The sequence below is a fragment of the Sphaeramia orbicularis genome, chromosome 24 (genome assembly GCF_902148855.1).
Source record: "Sphaeramia orbicularis chromosome 24, fSphaOr1.1, whole genome shotgun sequence".
In the NCBI taxonomy this organism is placed as follows: Eukaryota; Metazoa; Chordata; class Actinopteri; order Kurtiformes; family Apogonidae; genus Sphaeramia; species Sphaeramia orbicularis.
The window spans coordinates 15,762,608-15,781,315 of NC_043979.1; the positions used below are offsets into that span (position 1 = coordinate 15,762,608).

An 18,708-nucleotide genomic window follows, 5' to 3' on the forward strand; every position below is an offset into this window, starting at 1 on the left:
TCTCCTATGTCTTGATTGGCCGTCTTGGCCCAAATCCTCTTGAATGATTTCAAACCCAAGTGTTTGGACAAGAAGAAGAAGAAGAAGAAGAAGAAGGAGGAGGAAGAGGAGGGGGGCGCGCGCTGCTAATTCCGCTGTGGCTCTGGTGGAAGGTTCAGTCCTCCAACTCAACCACCCCAGTAAAGAGGCTTATCTGAGGGTGAAACACACCGACTGCCGGTAGAAAACACACAGTTGTAGGCTGTTCGGGGGCTCGTGTTTACGGGTCTGCGTTGTGGCGGAAAGTGGGCTCGTGTTTGATTCGCGTTCCAGTGTTTTCCATCATTTCCACGGAGCGATGATCAGCGACGGCGGCGCACACTGCCACGGGACCCGGACTGTTGTGTTGACAGGACCCGGAGACTGGAACCAGGACCTGACCGGAGACCGACGGTAATCATGTGCTTTCGTTATTAACGGAATGTGAGTATCGACTGTAACCGTGATTCATAAAGGATTTATGTTGAACAGATTAGTCAGGGCATCCAGTTCACGCGCGGGTTCCCACAGTTGTTTATTAACATCGGCCTGTTGAGAAAGAGCATCACCATACTGTCAGCTTTTGGACCATGTATACGCATTTTAACACTATTCCACAACTGAGGCTGGGGTAAATGACTGTAGACAGTTAATTTAAAGCTGCCGTTTCAACGAACTGAGAAATAGTCATGGCGAAAAATCCATCCGAGGGACCGAGGGATGACCTGAGCCAGCTGACCGACGAGGAGCTGCTCCGGTTCAGCAAAGAGGAGCTGCTCCGGAGATTAAGGAGGGTGGACGGCGAGAAAATGAACCTGATGATCGAGCACGGCAACATGATGAAAGACATTAACCGGCGGCTGCAGGTGCACCTGCACGAGATCCGGAGTCTGAAGGAGATCAACCAAAAGCTGCAGGATGACAACCACGAGCTCCGAGAGCTCTGCTGCTTCCTGGATGATGACCGACAGAAAGGCAAGAAACTGTCCAGAGAGTGGCAGAGGTTTGGCCGATACACAGCCAGCGCCATGTGGAAGGAGGTGGGCACCTACATGATGAAGCTGAAGGAGCTGGAGGCCAACCAGGACACCGTCCTGAGGGAGAACTCTGAGCTGAAGGAGATCATCCTCATGCTGGATGAGGAGAGGAACGGAGCAGGGTCCAGGAGCTCCATAGACAGTCAGTCCAGCCTGACCAACCTGAACGGAGGGACTGGGACGGTCAGGGATGTTGGGGATGGGAGTAGCACATCCAGCACAGGAAGTGCCGGTAGTCCAGACCACCACAACCACAACCACATACACAAGCCCCCCTCAGAGAACAGTAAGATGGGGTCCACCATGAGGAGGTCCATGGATGACCTGTCAGCGCCTCATCATCACAGAAGCATCCCCAATGGACTTAATGGTGAGTCCATACACTCCTCTCACCTGGACACACACCTGGCTGTTGGGTAGTCTCTAGTCCAGGGGTCACCAACCCTGGTCCTCCAGAGTTGCTATCCTGCATGTTTTAGATGTTTTCCTCTTCCAACACACCTGATTCAAATGATAAGACTATCATCAACCTCTGCAGAAGCCTGATAACAACCCATCAGGTGTACTGAAAGAGGGAAACATCTAAAACTTTTGAGGACCAGGGTTGGTGACCCCTGCTCTAGTCTATACTAGGGATGTAACGATATGAGAACTTCATATCATGGTTATTGTGACCAAAATTATCACGGTTATCATTATTATCGCAGTATTGTTGAAATTGTGCTCAAAATGTTCAAAAAGTCCTTTTACACACACTGAAATAATTTAACTGAGTTGTATTTTCAAAAAATAATAATAATAAAATAAGATAATAGGCACAATGTACTTTCTGTCGCAGAAACATTCAAATATTAACATGTAAACATCAAACATACAAATGTGCATTAAAGATGGAACCTTATGGCCATTGTTTGACCATTTTCCATATCAAGTTTGAGTTTTTAGTCTCTTTTTCAGAGATGGATGGATGATTGGATGGATGATAGATAGATGGATAGATGGATAGATGGATAGATGGATAGATAGATGCAAACTGGCATACTGCTGTTTCTCCAGGAAATGTGCAATACCGTGAGTTTTCAAAGTGCGGTAATCGAACACGGTTATCATGATAATTACAATTTAAACAGTAATAATAACCGTCAGGAATTTTACCGTGGTTTATCGTTATACTGGTAAGCATTACATCCCTAGTCTATACCCATCAAAAAGGAAATATAAATCCACCCCACCAGACCACATGACTTCATCATGCTACATACAATAGAACCATAGTTTAAGACAACTTTAGGTCCTGCTACAAATGTTGCTTAATTCTATGACCCATGAAGTATCCAGTGGCTCCAGAAATTCCAGAAGAGACATGGATCACTGCCTTTTCAAGGTCTTCTAAGTCCTGAATACTTATATGTTCACTGTCTGTCCACACATAAGACCACAGGAGTAGGTTTCAGTAGAATGCTTGGATAGGATGCATTAAGGGTCTGAGGGTCCTGACCATTAAGTGCATCAATTCAGATATCCTGGTGAATTTTGTGCCTTTTCTGCATGAGTTTATGTTGACAGTCCTTAATGTATGTGTCTAAAGTAGTGAATAAAATGCCACATTCATCTTAAATGTGCAGGTGACACCTTCTCACGTCAGTGTAAACCTCTGAACTTAATTAATCTATATTCTGGTGTTAAAAACTTTCTGCGCACTCAAAACAGCTGTGTTTTTATAGGAAAGTTGAAGTAGACTGAAAAGTAGACTCAAACTGATTATAACATTGATCATGTCTATCAGAGATGAAGGCCTTTTTAAAGTCTCTGTTGTGTTCAGGTGACTGGACAGGTGAAGTCTCTTCCCCTCTGCTTTGTTCTGCATTGACAAAATAGTCAGACTGTGTTACATAGATACTGACTGTGATTGCACTGACAACATATGCTGATCAAAACTGCTGTGAAGGATTAACATGGTAGTGGTGTTTGGGGGGGGGTGTCTTGGCTTAACCTCAGCATAAAGTCTTGATTGGGGTGATTATGACACACACACACATGCACACACAGAGCATCCTTAAGTGGCCTTTTTCAGGCACACGCTACCCCACCATTTGAAACTGTACTGATTTAGGTCAGTGCATTCATGGTCCTTAAGGAAGGGGACTTATCCTAATAGCTTTCAGAAGGGTTCTGAGCAAATTGATTTTTTTTTTTTTTTGTTATTTGCTGATTATCATTGCTGTCTTTGGCTGTGCAAGAGCACTCATGTCTGCTTAGGGACTGTTTTAAATGCGTGGGCATGGGACCAGAAATCAATGTCCCTGTTTTAAGGCCTAAATACATGGCTGAAAGCTGCAAGGGGGGATGAAATGCCATGATGGAACAGGAGGACACTAAGCCTCGTTTAGCTAGCACATGGGCTGATAACTCGCCGTGATCTGTTTGACGAGAGGAATAGATTTGTTTTACAGGGGAAAAAAAAAAATCCCTCATCCCCCTGAAGGTTTATGCCATTTTTTACTTTAGACCAGGTTATAAGTCCAGGGCACAAAACAAGCAACTTCACATCAGATTGTGTTATCCGTAGACATTCCTGGAACTGTTGACTGCACAAGGCAACAAACACAAAAGGGTAGAAGCATGCATGAGGGAACCCTTAATCCGAAAACACACACATACACTAACACGATCACATTATTGGGCGTTGTTTGACAGTCATTACGTAACATCAATATTGTCTCTGCAGTGGCCAAGCACCTCTCTAAGCTGCCGTTATGCTAGATGGGAGGCATTGTGTGTCCCTGAGGGTCCAGATCAGTGTGTTCATCACTGACACAAACACACACATTGGTATAGAAGTGCCTAACTAAAGATAAGGTTCATAATTTTACTGTTAAACAAAAGCAAAGGGGTTAATGCAATCAAAGCTGAGAATCATAATTCTTACTACAGTTGAAGATAATTAAAAAAAAAAAAAAAAAAGTCAATCAAAGCTGCAAAACAATACTCCATTGATTCAAATCTACTGTTGCACAAGTTGGATTGCTGCACCCGGCACACGTCATATCACACAAGTGTTTCATCACACAATGAATAATTTTGAACAACCTGCTTCAATAGAAGATTGAATCGCCTGCAGGTTTTCACAAGCTTCCTCCAACCTGAATTTTTGAGCTGTAAGAAAATGGTTTTCTCCCCCAGATTTACTCAGTTGGCTGTTGGAAATCTGAGTGGAGTAGCAGCGTTGTGAGGTCAGGTCTGGCTGCAGTGTGAGGTCTGCAGAGTGGCTTTTATTTAATGCTGTCCAAATGCCAGTGGTTCCCCTGGGCATTTAGGAGACAAGCTCGACGATTGCCGCTCAAATGCTAAATGAACAGCATCTGTGCAGCTCACACACAGTCGTGAAGGAGAGGAGTAGGAGGAGGAGGATGATGGAGTGTGCATTGGTTGTTTTAACCAACCATTTTGAGTTTGAGGTGGCGGTTTCATACTTATAAGTTTTTCCTTTTTTAAAGTCAAGAGTTTTGAATTTTTTTGCTTGTGAATCAAGAAGATTTCCATCCCTTTAGAAATGGCAAAAGAGGCACTGGGAGAGGATTGTATGAAAAGGAGTCCAGCAAAGGGGACCTCAATGGGTCTAGTGTTAGGGGAGTGGCTGAATGGCAGTAAGAGGTTGGCTGCGATGCTTGGGGGTGGAGTGATGGGGGACTGTTGGAGGGCATATTGAACTCAAAGGAGGCTGGGAGGTTTCGGAGGCATCCTGCTGTCTGCTTAATTGAATTTCTTATGCGTTGACATGGCTGACAAACCCCCCACTCCTTGTCCTATGGGGGGGGGGGGTATGTTTGCTTGAACTGTGTGTGCTGTAATGTGTGCAGAGAGCCAAGGCTCCTGTTCTGAAGGAATAAAACACAGATCAGCAGGGGTTACAACGAGTGCCGCTGTGTTTCATAACCTGAAATGGTGACTTCTATTTCCAGACTTATGTCTGCATTCACTTTTGGTGGTCCGTAACCCAATTCCATCCAAATACCGCCTGAAATATGATGCTGTCACGGAGAGCCTGCATTAGGGCTCCCCTATAGTGCCACACAGGCTGAGCTGAACCGACTGTAGCTTCATGAGATTAAGTTAAAGTGGCCAAGTGAGACAGCAAAGTGCTGCCTTGACATTGGCCAGATGAACTGATAAATATCCTCTCTGTATTAATGCTTGTTGACCTTTAACAGGCCTCCACACATTCCCCTGGCCTTTTAGCTGCCAAATGGCTTTAAATGAACAATGTTTCTACCTCAGCAAATAAAGTGACTCTAAATAAACCAGAGTGCAAGGTTTTGTCAGACATGGACATGGAGCGGCAGCTTATCAAACCTTGGCCAAGGTCAATACATTTAGCTACTTGTACCACTCTGAGATGCAGCTGTAATAGACGTGGACTTTGTCTCATAAAACATTATGTTGCTGTATAAAAATGTCAAGTTCCTTTATGGCTTATTAATGTCATGAATAACTCAGAGCTTATTCCACTGAGGCTCAAAATATACTTTAGTTTTGTGGAGCTGGGTGGATCCATCTGATTTAAAGTTAACATTATGCCATTATTATGAGTCATTATTGAAAAGATATTTTTATCAACTGAAATCAAAATGATGTAGGTCTACAAGTTTTAACTAAGCACAGGCATTTTTTGACAGATAGGAGGGTTAAATACATGACGGAAAAGTGGTTTTACCTTTTTCATACCAGCACCAAACAACATGTTCGTCTGTCTTTATATTTAGTTTCTGATTTGAATAGAGAAGACAGAAATGCAGAAGGAAGATGAATGTTTTCCAGTTCTGCCATTTTTACCTTCTTGTTAACATTCTCCATTTTTCAACTACTATAAGTCTAGACTTTCCTGAAAAACTCAAATTAAAGTGAAGCAAAACTAGTCAGCCCCTCGAAGTAAAACTAAAAGCAAAAATTCCACTTGTGAAACTCACAAACCAAACCAAGTTACTAAGTCTATGTATTCACCCAGTGTCAAACAAACTGCACGTGCTGTCCATGGATGTATGTTTTTTTAAAAAATTTTTTCATCTAGCCTTTAATCAAAACTGATACCATATGGTGGTTCAGTCTAAGTCAATGTACCCTTGGCGAGTAAGGTCATGGCATGCACATGGACTAACACGCTAATACAAGGATATAAAAAAAATATCCTGCTGGGTTGGGACTGCTGAGGCTAGTTTTAGCACATGCATGCTTAATCCTACGTGTAAAATGGTATGCATCTACTCATGTGAGAAGAAGCTTCTTTTGGCTGCTGAAAAACTGAACCTTCATCAAAATAATATACCTTCCTCCTCACCTTGATGCCACTGTAACACTTTTTCTAGACCTTGTCACCAAAATTTCAGGCATGTTTTTTTTTTTTTTTTTTTAAATCAGTATAATGTATTTATATGATTATAATGTTGTTCGACATCAAAGCAGCCTGGCTTGTACTCACTGCCTACATTTGTCTTGAGTAAATTATCCTTTTCCCAAGAAGCTAAAATGTCCTGTGTTTAGTCACCCTGTTGACTCAACTTATAAACCCACCTACTTAGACTTAAACAAGGTACAAATTAGTCCCCATTAACTCAGCGAGAGGTCATAAAACGGTGCTTGAACTGTGCATACACTGGCTTTTCGGTGAGTGTGTGTGTTAGCTGGTCTATATTCTGATTTTTAGGCCTTCGTACTGTGTCTCTTTCTTCAGTTTCCTTTCCTTTTACCCTTGGGGAGTGACATGACCTAAAAGCTCACAATGAAACTGTAGAACCAGCCCTCCCAGTTGGCCACCAGCGAGTGTGTGTGTTTGGTGTGTGTGTCATCATGCTAACACAAATTAGCCAGCACCTTGGTATTCACAATCATGTTTGACTGAAGCATTTATTTTCGTCTTCCCCTTAGGTGCTTTGTCAATACGCTTTAACAGTTCTAATCAGTCATTTGAAGTCCAGCATTGTGTTATGTTCAAAGTACGTTTGTGTTTAATGCTTGACTCGGTTTACTTTGCTGCAAAATCTTCAGTCAGATTTAGAATATTCCTTGTACTCTCACAACCTCAATCAATCAGATGCAGTGAGCCTGGAGTTTCTCTGTGTGAGATCCTTCTCCTTTCAAAGGAAATCAGAGCATCAACAAACACAATGGTGTTTTCCTCTCCGCTGTGGTTTCAAGTCATTGTTTGGCATGTCTGCGAGCCTAAAAAAGGGCGTCTAGCAGGAAAAGGATGTTGCTGTTGCCGTGTCCTGTTTGTCCACAGTTGCGAAGTTCCGACCTGCTGACATGTAACCTCATGCCTGGTTAAATGTGCCCCTCAGGAGGACAGCCAACAGGCCAACAGGATTTAGATTATAGATGACATCATTAATAGGATGACATTGTGTCGTGTTCAAACATGATGTGGAAGTTGTTACTAGTTATTCAAAGCCTTTTGTGGTGAGGGAACTACTCGCTAGCTGTGCCATAAATTATCTCCATTTACTTCATCACGTGTTATCTTTTAACTGCCTAAAACGTGTGTTGAACCAGTATCTGTGTCAGGTATTTAGTTTTTCCCAGGAGCACACTGGTTTTCGTTTTCCTAGGACTGTCTGCCTGTGTGAGGCCTGAATGGCTGATAACACAGATAATGGAAGAAAAACACACACAAACACTCAAAGATCCACATGAGAGAAAGAGAGAGGGGAAGATTGAGAGACAGAGCCACAGGGGAAACTCTCAGCTGTGTGCTGTCAATGAAAAGCCAGCCTGTCAGGACGTCCCACATTCCTAGATAAACAAAGAGGAAGTGGGTCTCTCTCCTGAGTGACACAGCAGGAATGAGACTGCATGGAGAGAAGAACAGGAAAATATGAGAAACGAAGGAAGCGTTGACTCAGTGGCGTGTTGGATCTGTAGGTCGTTCTCTTTGAGCTTTTACCTTCTCTGTCTCCCCCTAACTGACAGACTTCACATCCTTAGGCTTTCCCCCTCCCTCCATCTGCGTCCATTTCACTCCTGATTCCCGTGAACCTGCTGTCTGATCTGCTGTCCGTTCAGTCCCATCAACACAGCCCTCAGCAGACAGAATGAGGTTATAGTGCCAGCATGAGTCCTGCATGCACAGACATGAACTCACTGTGAGATCCAATGCTAGTGTCTTAGTTTTTATAAACCAAAAATAAGTTTTTAGACAAGTTGTGGATGCTTTCTACACTTGTGTGGTCATCACTGACATCTTGGTATACAGTGACATGTATATCAAGTAATCAATTTGTATTTATATGTATATTAAAGCAATCTCAGCCTCTCAACTAAGTCTTCCACTGTTTATGTCCATTCTGATCTAAATGGATGTCCCTCTTTTCTGATCGCTGAGTTGAGGGCCGCTGCTGGGGCCGGGTCACTCAGTCGCCTAGGCAACTGCAATGATCAGTGGGGCGAGTGGACGGTGCCCACTCCTAGCCTCAGAGTTACTGAAGCGGACGGAAGTAAGAGATAGGGGGGATGGGTAAAGGTTTAGGCATGGTCGGCCTCCATGCTGGGTGACCCATGCAGAATAATTCTGGCTGTAGCAACGTTAGCTCTGTTTGTGTATTTGTGTATGTTGAGCTGTTCTAATGGAACTTACTCATAAGACACAAACAGGGTGCGGTCCTCCAAGTTAGTCCTGACTTGGCTGTAAGAAGGCTTTGCCCTTTGGACAGATTCCAAGCCAAGTTGGCAACACTTTTTGTTTGTATTTCTGTGAAAGACTTTTGCTCATCTGTGGTTTTAAAAGAAAGACACCCTAGCTACTTTCACATTACATGTATAAGCCAATATCCTGCTTCATTTTCAGTAAAACTTAACTTCACCTTAGGTTATTTTAAGAAGCAGATAATTGCACCTATCACACATTCAGGGCATAGGCTGATATTTCTTCTGTTGCATCACATAGGCAGTTAGGTCAAATTGTGCGTGAACAATTGCAGCTACCTTTGTCATATTCTCTATATTTCTTTCTTGTGATAAATAAATGAATAAGGTGTACCCAACAGCTAGCTGGAGCTTCATCTGATTTACCAGATGGTGTGCATGTATGGCTCATGTATCCAAGACAGTACCAGGTAGATCACATGTTTGCATAGAGAATGCATGTGTCTAAATAAAATGTTATTCTAAGTCACATCACTATTCAGGCAACGTGTTTCTGGCATATTGTCACATCAGCACTATGACTATCACGTGGCAGCCTTTCCAGGTAAACTTGATAATACATTATTTTGTAATGATTTTAATAGATATAATCTATACAAATCAGCTTTTACAGAAAAGAAAAACTGGTTACTGATCTGAAGATGACATGGATACACAGTGGACGGTTTAACTATTGCACGTCCTTGCCCTCTATTCTGTTGTTGTCCGAAGGTTTTCATAATGAGAAGCCCTTATTGACCTGTGAAATCAGATAGGGCAAAGTCAAAACAACTCATGAAGATGCAAACAAGCAATATTGGTTTGGAGTGTGGAGACAAACATGCATCTGGGACCAAACCATAAAATCACCATCAGCAGTTTGATTCTGTCTATGCTAACACACCCCGTGACCTTGGACAGTAGAATAGTCCCAGGTTGCCAAAAGTCAGCAACTCCCAGACAGAGCACCTCTTCATCAGCTCCTTTCGAGGCCTGGAAGGAACAAGGCGTTCATCTGGGTTTTCTGCCTGTCAGCTCTTTGCTTTTTGGGAGCTGTGACATTGGGGAGTGGAGTCAGCACATGTCTTCACCTTGCTTGCATTTAGATAGTGCTGTCACCTCACTCTAGCCTGTACTTGAACAGTTATAGATTGTTTTCCTCCCACAGACACTCAGGTGCTTTAAATAGTTGGCTCAAGGCCACTTCTTGTAGGACACACATGGAATGGTTCACTAGTTTTCTAGTAAGCTAATATCATTTGTTCTATGGAATTCAGACAAAAAAAAAACTGGTGAAGAAATATTTAGATGCTTGATTTGATGCTTAGATGATAACAGCCCTACAATCATAACCAGGACTTTGCATAACTGGAGCGCTCACAAAAAAATGTGAAATTGGCAGCAGGCCCTCGAGATGAATGAGATAATGTGGAGTTTTGACGGTCGGCTGAAGCATCTGGAATGAATTGCTCAGTGTCAACACTGTTTCTTTCTCCATCCTCAGGATGTTTTTTTCGGGATGGTTTCAGGTAACCTCGCTCTGCTATTCTGGAGGCTAATTTCCTTTTGCAGTCCCATTTTAAGAGCCAGGACTGGACTTGAGAAAACATCTTTTGGCTTGGGATCATTCTCCAAACACGTTCTTGATACTCAATGTCTGGAAAGTATTTGAATGGCAAGCAGTTGGTCATAAAGGGGATTATGGGTGTGTCTCTGTAAAATGCGGAAATGGGACACTTTTCTAAGCTTGTAAAGAATCATAAGAAGCATTTAAAGTCTTGTGTTACAGTAGAAAAGGTTTGGGAAATCAAGCAGTTGCTGTATAATGCCCCCTCCCCTCCCCCTATCCCAATAATGCCTCCCATTAAGACCACTGAAGCCATCTGTCAGTGGAAACTATAGTGTTTGGAAGACTCTGGGGGCTTAGAGTAGCTGATCTCTGTTCATACTGGTACCAGCAGACATCACAGACTGAAGTCACTTTACTCAAAATGTATTTAAAAAGGGATTACAAGTAGAAAGCTGCAACACAATCCACATAGAACAAAACTGTATTTAGAAATGTAATCTCTGGGTGTTTCCTTTTGGCCAAAAAACAAAATTAAAGAAGCACTTCCTGTTGAGCCCTTATTTTAACAATTGTTTTATTATCAATTACGTTGCTCTTCATAGTCAGTTAATAGACAGATAAGAAGTAGAAAATGTTCTATTACATGTTTGCATTGTGCTGACATGTCTTGTTATGCCTGCTAAAAAAAACTCTGCCCAAAGAAGATGGCATTTCCCTTCAGAGATAGAAAAAAACTACTTCAGTATAGGTTTCAGGTATCTGTTCAGTACTTGAGTATTTACTTTTCTAGCAGCAATTTACTTCTGCTCCCTACATTTTAACACAACTATCAATACTTCCTACATCTTACATGATAAAACCAGGTTTATTAATACTTTTTGATCCATTTTAGGGGCTATTTTTATTTTGCATGATTGCATACTATCCTGTCATCCAGACAGATTTTAACCTGAACCGATGGAGCAATAACACATAGCGAGTCAATCTCTACACCAATCTCCAAAACAACACAAAAGCACACCTGTAGTCTTTTGTGTTCTTGTAGTTCTTTGTCATGCCACCTCTTGCAAGATTAACCTAAATAAATTCAAATGAATGCTATTTGAGCTGTTATTCAATGAGATGAAAATGACAAAATACAAAACAGTAAAGGTGTCATAGTATTCTGTGATCTGTTGCTAGGATTGAAAACCCATTGGCACATTGGAACTAAAGCCTTGTCCAAACTAAAGTGGATATATTTCTGAACAGGTATTTGTCTTCCTATGCTCTTAAATACAAAATTCTGTCCACACGACCTTTTTTTTTTTTTTATAAAAAACCTCCACACATCAACACCAACATGACTACAACCTGGACGTCAGACAGTTGACTGTGGAGAATACTGGATGTAGCAGATGCAGAGGTGTTTCTCAAAATGTTTCCATGCTGACCTCAGTCTACTGTAGGCCATATAGTGATTAATAAGGTACACTTAGATTTAATGTTTGAGGTGAAGGCTCATTTCACAGAACATTTACACGCATGTGCCAAAATGGGCCCAAACAGAGCATTTGGCAAAATATCCACATAAGAGTGGACAGGACCTACGTTCATGTTTACAATATATTTTTACATTAAGTTAGAATGGTCTTTAGTCTTTTGGCTGGGGCCTTTCTGTGAGGAGTCTGCATGATTTCCCCATGTCCTCATGTGCCACGTTGTTAGGTGAACGACTTTGTGAGAGGAAAACATTCACCTTATTAGGTTAATTTTGCGCTAAATTACTGTAAGTGTGAATGTGAGAGTGAATGGTTGTTTGTCTGTATGCCCTGTGAGGATCTGGCAACACATTCGGGGTGTACCCCGCCTTCGCCTACCACCCTCCAGAGGAAAATGAATGAATAATTGCTCTTTGCAGTGTCTTAATATGACAAAAGATCCAGAAATAACTAGTAGAGATGGATTTCAAAGAGCTTTATACTTTAATAACATTTCAGAGCCTGTACTTTTTACTTGTAAGTGAAATCAAGCCAGTATTTACATTTGTTTCAATTTTGTGTTTTTTAGTAGCTGTCATTCTATTGACTAAGGACTGTGTACTTTTGCCACATCTGTTAAGCTGATCAACTAATCGATTAACTCCCTACTCTTCTCAGCTTAACTTTCCAGTCGAATCCTTGTATTACAGGCAGAAATCTGGGGGATGATGGAGTGGATGAATCGCACAGGGAAGGTCAGAGGACAGCTTTGGACTCTTATTACTGTGAATACATCATCAATCCTCCCCCCACCACATCAAATATTTATTGAAAAAAGTGATTCATGGTGCTGTGTCCCAGTTGTGTTGCTCATGACAAACACTCATCTGATGCCTGTTGAAATTCCATCAAAAACGTATTAAGACCACCCCACTTAACCGGGCTTGGTCTCAGATTATAAAGGCCGATCAAAGTCATTATTTATTTCCAACTCAGCCAAGTGTAGGCCGTTCCCATTCCCCTGATGTTACTGTAACAATCATAAAGCGCTTAAGATGAAAGCTGATAATCGTATGAAAATGCGGGCTCATGGAAAAGGAGTTTGTGGGAATAAATCAATGACTGGTAATGGGAGAGAAGCACAAGCATAAATGCATGATCATTTTTTATTTGCATCCTTTAACTATCAGAGGTAAGATGTACACACGTAGCAGAAGGCTTGACTGTGGGGTTTATGACTGAAAGATACTGAAAAATGGGGACAGAAAGTTTAGTTTTAGTATTTTAATAGGAATGAATGGAGGATGAAAGGGTGCTGTCCCTACAGATACTCTAACTTCTCCCGTTTGTGTAGGAGTCTTAAGGCGAACACTTTTATTGTGTTGTATAGAGTAAGAAGGCAACAAATGAGTCAAAAGGAGCTGGTTATTCATCTTCAGTAGGGCATCACGCAGCATATTTCAGACTCCTCTCACTCACAAGCTGAGAGGAGATGACACTTCTGACAGCCAATTATAGCTGGCCCATCTCTATCTCAGCACTGTGGCCTCTTTTCTTTTTTTTTTTTTTTTTTTTTTTTTTCCTGATCTCACATCGCTCCACTCCACTGCTGTATTTCGGGTTCACTTCAGCATCAGCACATTTTTTTTTTGAATCCGGTAACAGCTTTCACAGACACACACAGTTGATTAACACTCACTTACTGCAAGTGTCTTTTGTAGGAACATCATAATTAGGTTTTGGCTGCATCAAAACACAAATATGTAAATGTACTGAATAAGACACAGATGAATTATTCTCATATTTAACCAAGCACTGTTTAGAAGGTCCAAAACAGAAGTCCATTGGTTAAAGGTGGGACCTAAGGAGATTTCGATTAATGGAAAGTTTGTATGGGTTAATGAAATCGACAAAAATCTTTATAAAATAATGTCTTGATTTTATGTTTTATGGTGCTGAAAACAAAATATTACATTTCCCAAACTTCTGTTGCTCTCCTAAGTTAGAATTCATAAGATTTGTGTAAAATGGGTTGTGACTGATGATAATTTGAAGGAAAGTTTTATCATATATGAGCTAGATTTAACAACTGTCAGAAACACAGTGAAGGAAGACCATTTCATATCTCCATTTATAGTGCAGCCGAACTAACTGGTTTACAAGATTTGTCACATTAAATGAGTTAAGACTGAAAATGACAGTCACTTATGTTCCCCAATACAGACTGCCATCTTGTATTTAAGAAAATAAATAAATAAAAATGCACACATTGGTGTTTGTCTTCCAAATTAAATCCAGTACGTCCATGTATCAGCCAGTATTTCATTGACCCTCAGTCACTCACTTAGTTATGGAGAGACACTGTTGTTTACAGTGCTGCTTATTAATTAAAGGTGGGGTGCGAGATCTTAGAAAAACAGTTCGAGCAACCTTCATTTTGAAAATACTAAATTCAAAAGTCTAAACCCCTTTCTTCAGACATCCACCCGAAGCAACGCCTCCAGAGCACTGGTACGCGTAATGCTTGTTCCCGAGGGTTCACGAGCACCGCACAGCAACAATTCTCTGGCTCCGGCCCCATACAGCCCTGGCTCTGGCTTCAACCCCAGCTCCGGCCCCAATCCATGCATACCTCATTCCGTGTCCTCCAACCAGTGGCGGCTGCTGGTCTTTCAGACAGGGGAAGCTCATTGTCGGCTTACATAAAAAAAAAAAATTGTCAAGTTATTTACACATAAATTCGTCCCTCTGTTCCTTTTTAAGAAAATGGGCAATGACCTTATCGTACCAAGTAGGTGTCTTTTCCAGGGACTTGACCAGTGTCCTCTCAATGTCCAGCAGAGCTGGGCTGCTTAGACTGCCTTGGCCCATTGTGTTGTGGGTGTAAGACTTCAGCCTTTTTAAACAAGAGATGCTCCTTTCACTCCGACCTAGCCGACAGTATGATTGATTTAACTATCTACAAAATGATATTAAACTTGAACAAGAAATGATTAAATTATGTAACTGAAACAAGAAAACACTGAAATTATGTTAAATTGAAACAAGGAAGTACAATGAGTGTGTTTTATTTACAGTGCAAGAAATGAACGAGTAATTTCGTAGTGGTTTCTCTCTTGATTTTACAGCAGAATGCGCGACTGTATTAAACTGAACTGTGTCAGTGAAGGAGTAGATCTCAAAATAGCTGTCAATCAAATGGGATTCAGCCTTTCGACTGATCATCCAATCAGCACATGGGATTCTGGCGTCCAGCCCGGCAGAGCTCCGCCCACAGCTCCATTCACCCCCAGAGATGCCCGGCGTCCGGGGGTGGGACAACATCGTGGCATTTATCCAATTACTGTCCAGTTTTGAGGCAATGAAAAAAACTGTTCCACTCAGTCCCATTGAAGCCCATAGATGCCCGGCGTCTACTGGCAAATGCACTGAGCAGAGATCGCATGAGGAAATAGCGCAACGAGAATGTATGAGAAGTGAACAACATCGCATCCATTGATTTGCAGTAAAGCTGATTCTGAACGAACTCACCTTTGAGATGAACGTATTCCAACACATTTGTAGTCAATAAAATGTCAATACAACTGTACATATTTAACCATTTAATTTTCATAATTTTAGGGGAGGCAGGGCTTCCCTTGCAGTCTATGAGAAATTGCCACTGCCTCCAACACCCCCACTATTACAGAACGACTAAATTTTTTAAATTTTTGTGTTAGAGCATTTAATTAATTGGTTGTAGTCAGGGTGTGAAGGGGATTTTAAGCAATAGTTTAGTAGAAGTTAGTATAGTAAGAAATGCCCTAGGAAAACATCTCGCACCCCACTTTTAACTCTGTGTATCTGGCAAAAAATATGGGATCATTCTGAATCTGGTGAGTGAATGATCCCCTTTGTGCACAAGCTTGTAAAACATGTTTTGAAGGCTTATTACAATTTTGTGTTGCTCTGTACTGTAGCATAGATTTAACTGTCAGATTGGAACCAAATGTTCAGCTGTGCGATAGTCTTCAATGTTAACATTAACACAAACAGAGAGGTTGGAAAACAACGCTGCCACACTCTGTTTTGTGTATGTCTATTATTGCAATTAACAAATGATGAACCTGCACATGAATCCTCAAATCCAAGTGTGTAAATCAGTGTAGGCTCTGCAGTAGATTGAGGTCGGTGCATATACGCTGTTGACCGTTTGAAGTCCAACAGAAACCATGAATCATGCAAGTGTTTTTACCAGCTTGTAAATGTTTTGTGTTCTGTAGATAGATATTTTGTAAAGATAAAGGACACATAGATGGAATTTGAGAAAATATCTGTTAGTGTGGACAGAATATATAAGTCTGTTTATAGTGATTGAGTTGGCAATAAAAAGTGCTTAGTCCAGTTGCTTTAACCTGCAGAACTTTGTTTAAAATGTCATGATATAAAGTCCTGATGTCAAACATTTTCAGGTTTTGTTAAGGTGTAGATGCCTGTGTGTGACTGTCTGACCCGATGGTGGGTCTGATTCGATTGGGTGTCCAAGTCTTGGAGAGTAGTGGAACTGTTATGCTCAATTTATATTCTTTTTCATTATCTTTACCGTTCACTTTATTGCTGGGTTACTTTCTTTTGCAACATTAATGATTTCCTAAGAGACCCCCCCAGCGAAGCTTCGAAAATTCACTGTTGATTAGTGGCGAAGGTCTTAAGATCTAAAGATGGAATTGGGGCCAGCCCTGGGATAGTTATAACATTCTTTCTATGCACTTGAACTCGATATCCCTACAGCCACAAGAAAATGTATATGATAATGTTCAATATTATGGAGATTTAGGAGGATCTAAGAGCAAAAATATAATCAAATATTCATGCTTATGTTCTCATTAGTGTATAATCAAACAAAAGTAAGAGTTGTGTTATCATTGCCTTAGAATAAACAGGTTACATCTACAGTGGCAGCAACTTGCCTTTCATAGATTCCACCATGTCTTTATGTCAACTTGGACTGGACTTTCTGTTCTCTTCGTCTTTGAGTGTGGACTAACATCCAGTTAACTCAAAAGCTTTGCATAGACTAAAACAGTGTTGGCTCTAATGAGGGCCTTTCACTTATTTTGCAGCCACTGCTGTAGCTTACATCAGGAAACATTACTTATCAACTTCTAGGTGTAGACATAAATATCATTAACTGGATAATCCTCATGATGGTTGTGGGGATGCAGGAGTCTATCCTGGGTCAAGACTGGGTACACACCCTGGATGTGTCGTCAGTTCATCTTAGGGCTGATATTCACAGATGAGCAACCATTAACTCTCACATTGACACCTTCGGGCAATTTAGATTGACCAATTAACCTATTAAGTGCATATCTTTGGATGGTGGAAGGATGCCAGAGTACCCGGAAAGAACCCATGCTGACACAGGCAGAACATGCAGACTCCACATGGAAAGGCCCCTGATGGAATCCAGGACCTTCTTGCCTTAAGGCGACACCACCACTAACCACTGCACCGCCCCAGGTTATATATAAAATATGTAAATGACCTTTACAAACCGCAATCAAAGGCCAGTAAATGTGGCATAGTATACAGCAATATATGGGCTGTTGGATTATATGACATTCAGTTCCCTGATATTCATAGACTAAGTACATGTAGCAGAATTCATGGATTATTCTGTGATTTATTTTTGAGGATAACTACTGAAAAAACTCGATCAGTCCATCAGTACATGGCCTCACATACACACACTACTGCACAGCGTTAAGACCTCGCCCATTTCTTTGATGATTTCACTTTGACCTGTGGCTATCTGCACAGCTCTCCGTTGCTATTTCAGATCCCAATCTGCTATAGATTAATTTAGTAACAAAATCAGCCAAGAGGGATTTGAGGAACCGATATACAGTGCGATATCTCTTATATATCCTCTCTGACTTGCCCGTTCCCCTCTCAGTCAACAAAAGATGTAAGGGGATTAAAAGCATTGATGTTGTAGCTCTGCTGTGGCTCTCTGAAACATAGCAGAGGGTTTTGAGGGAGGGGGTGCTTCTCTGTTAAAAGGATTTGAAGAGTGGGATCCAGTATCTCTGCCCACCACTCTTTTAAATACATGGCACGTAGCCCTGCGTATGATATGCACTGTATGAACCGAGGCGGTCTCTTAAAGCCTTTAGATGATATAATAGTTTTAAATGGCATATCCACTTGATGAAAGTGCCCCTGAGTGCAGCAGGATGCCGTAGAACGAGTAGAAGGATAAATGACAGGAAGGATAAAAGTGTCTTCTGGGGAGTTGTTTAGAAGGACCTGAAGATATAAAGTTGAAGATCCAGGAGCAACATAGGACACTGCAGAGCAAGCACCTTCTCCCTTTGCCTGTTGCTAGGATACTATGCCCTTTTTATTCGGCATTATGGGGTGTGCTGCACCGTGCTTTCTCTACAGAGTGGCACCTCTTTTTGTTCTGTGGCCCCTCTACATCTCTCTCCCTTGCTTTCAACAAATTTCTCCCATCATATTTTATCTGATTTTCACCGGGTAACTTCCAAACAAGTTGGATCTCATGGCAGAGGAATGCGTGTAGATTCAGGGTTTGGTTTTAAGGTTCGCTATCCATGTTCCCTGGAGGAAAAATATCTATTGTATACTTGTTGGGGTTCCTTGTAAGTTAGGGCAGTGTACTATTAAAAAGAATAAAGTGGCAAAAAAGTGGTGGTTAATTAAATGGAGGAGAACCCTGGCCTGTGTCACATGGTGACCATTTGGAAAATCCTGGTGGAGAGTATGAATAGCATTATGAGAGCTGCACCCGCCAAGCTGAATGAAAGCAGAGTTGTGCAAATGATTGCCATTGTGTTGATGTTGTATTTACCACAGTCCCGGCAGTGCAGTTCACCAAATGGATGGAAAGGCTGACGGTGGAGGTTTTGTTGGGTGACCACATCAGTAGCCGTCAGCTGCTGAT

At 41.5% G+C, this 18,708-nt stretch overlaps 1 protein-coding gene across 3 annotated transcripts in view; it reads left to right on the forward strand.

The window, feature by feature from the left end:
- Positions 1-18,708, forward strand: part of ccdc85cb (coiled-coil domain containing 85C, b) — a 64,592-nt gene continuing 45,884 nt past the window's right edge. The window contains exon 1 of one of the 3 annotated variants that reach the window (XM_030129125.1): positions 1-1,425. In XM_030129125.1, coding sequence (XP_029984985.1) covers positions 708-1,425 — 718 coding nt within the window. In that variant the 5' untranslated portion in view covers positions 1-707. The remainder of the gene's footprint in view (positions 1,426-18,708) is intronic. The other 2 variants (XM_030129127.1, XM_030129126.1) reach the window with 2 other exon arrangements.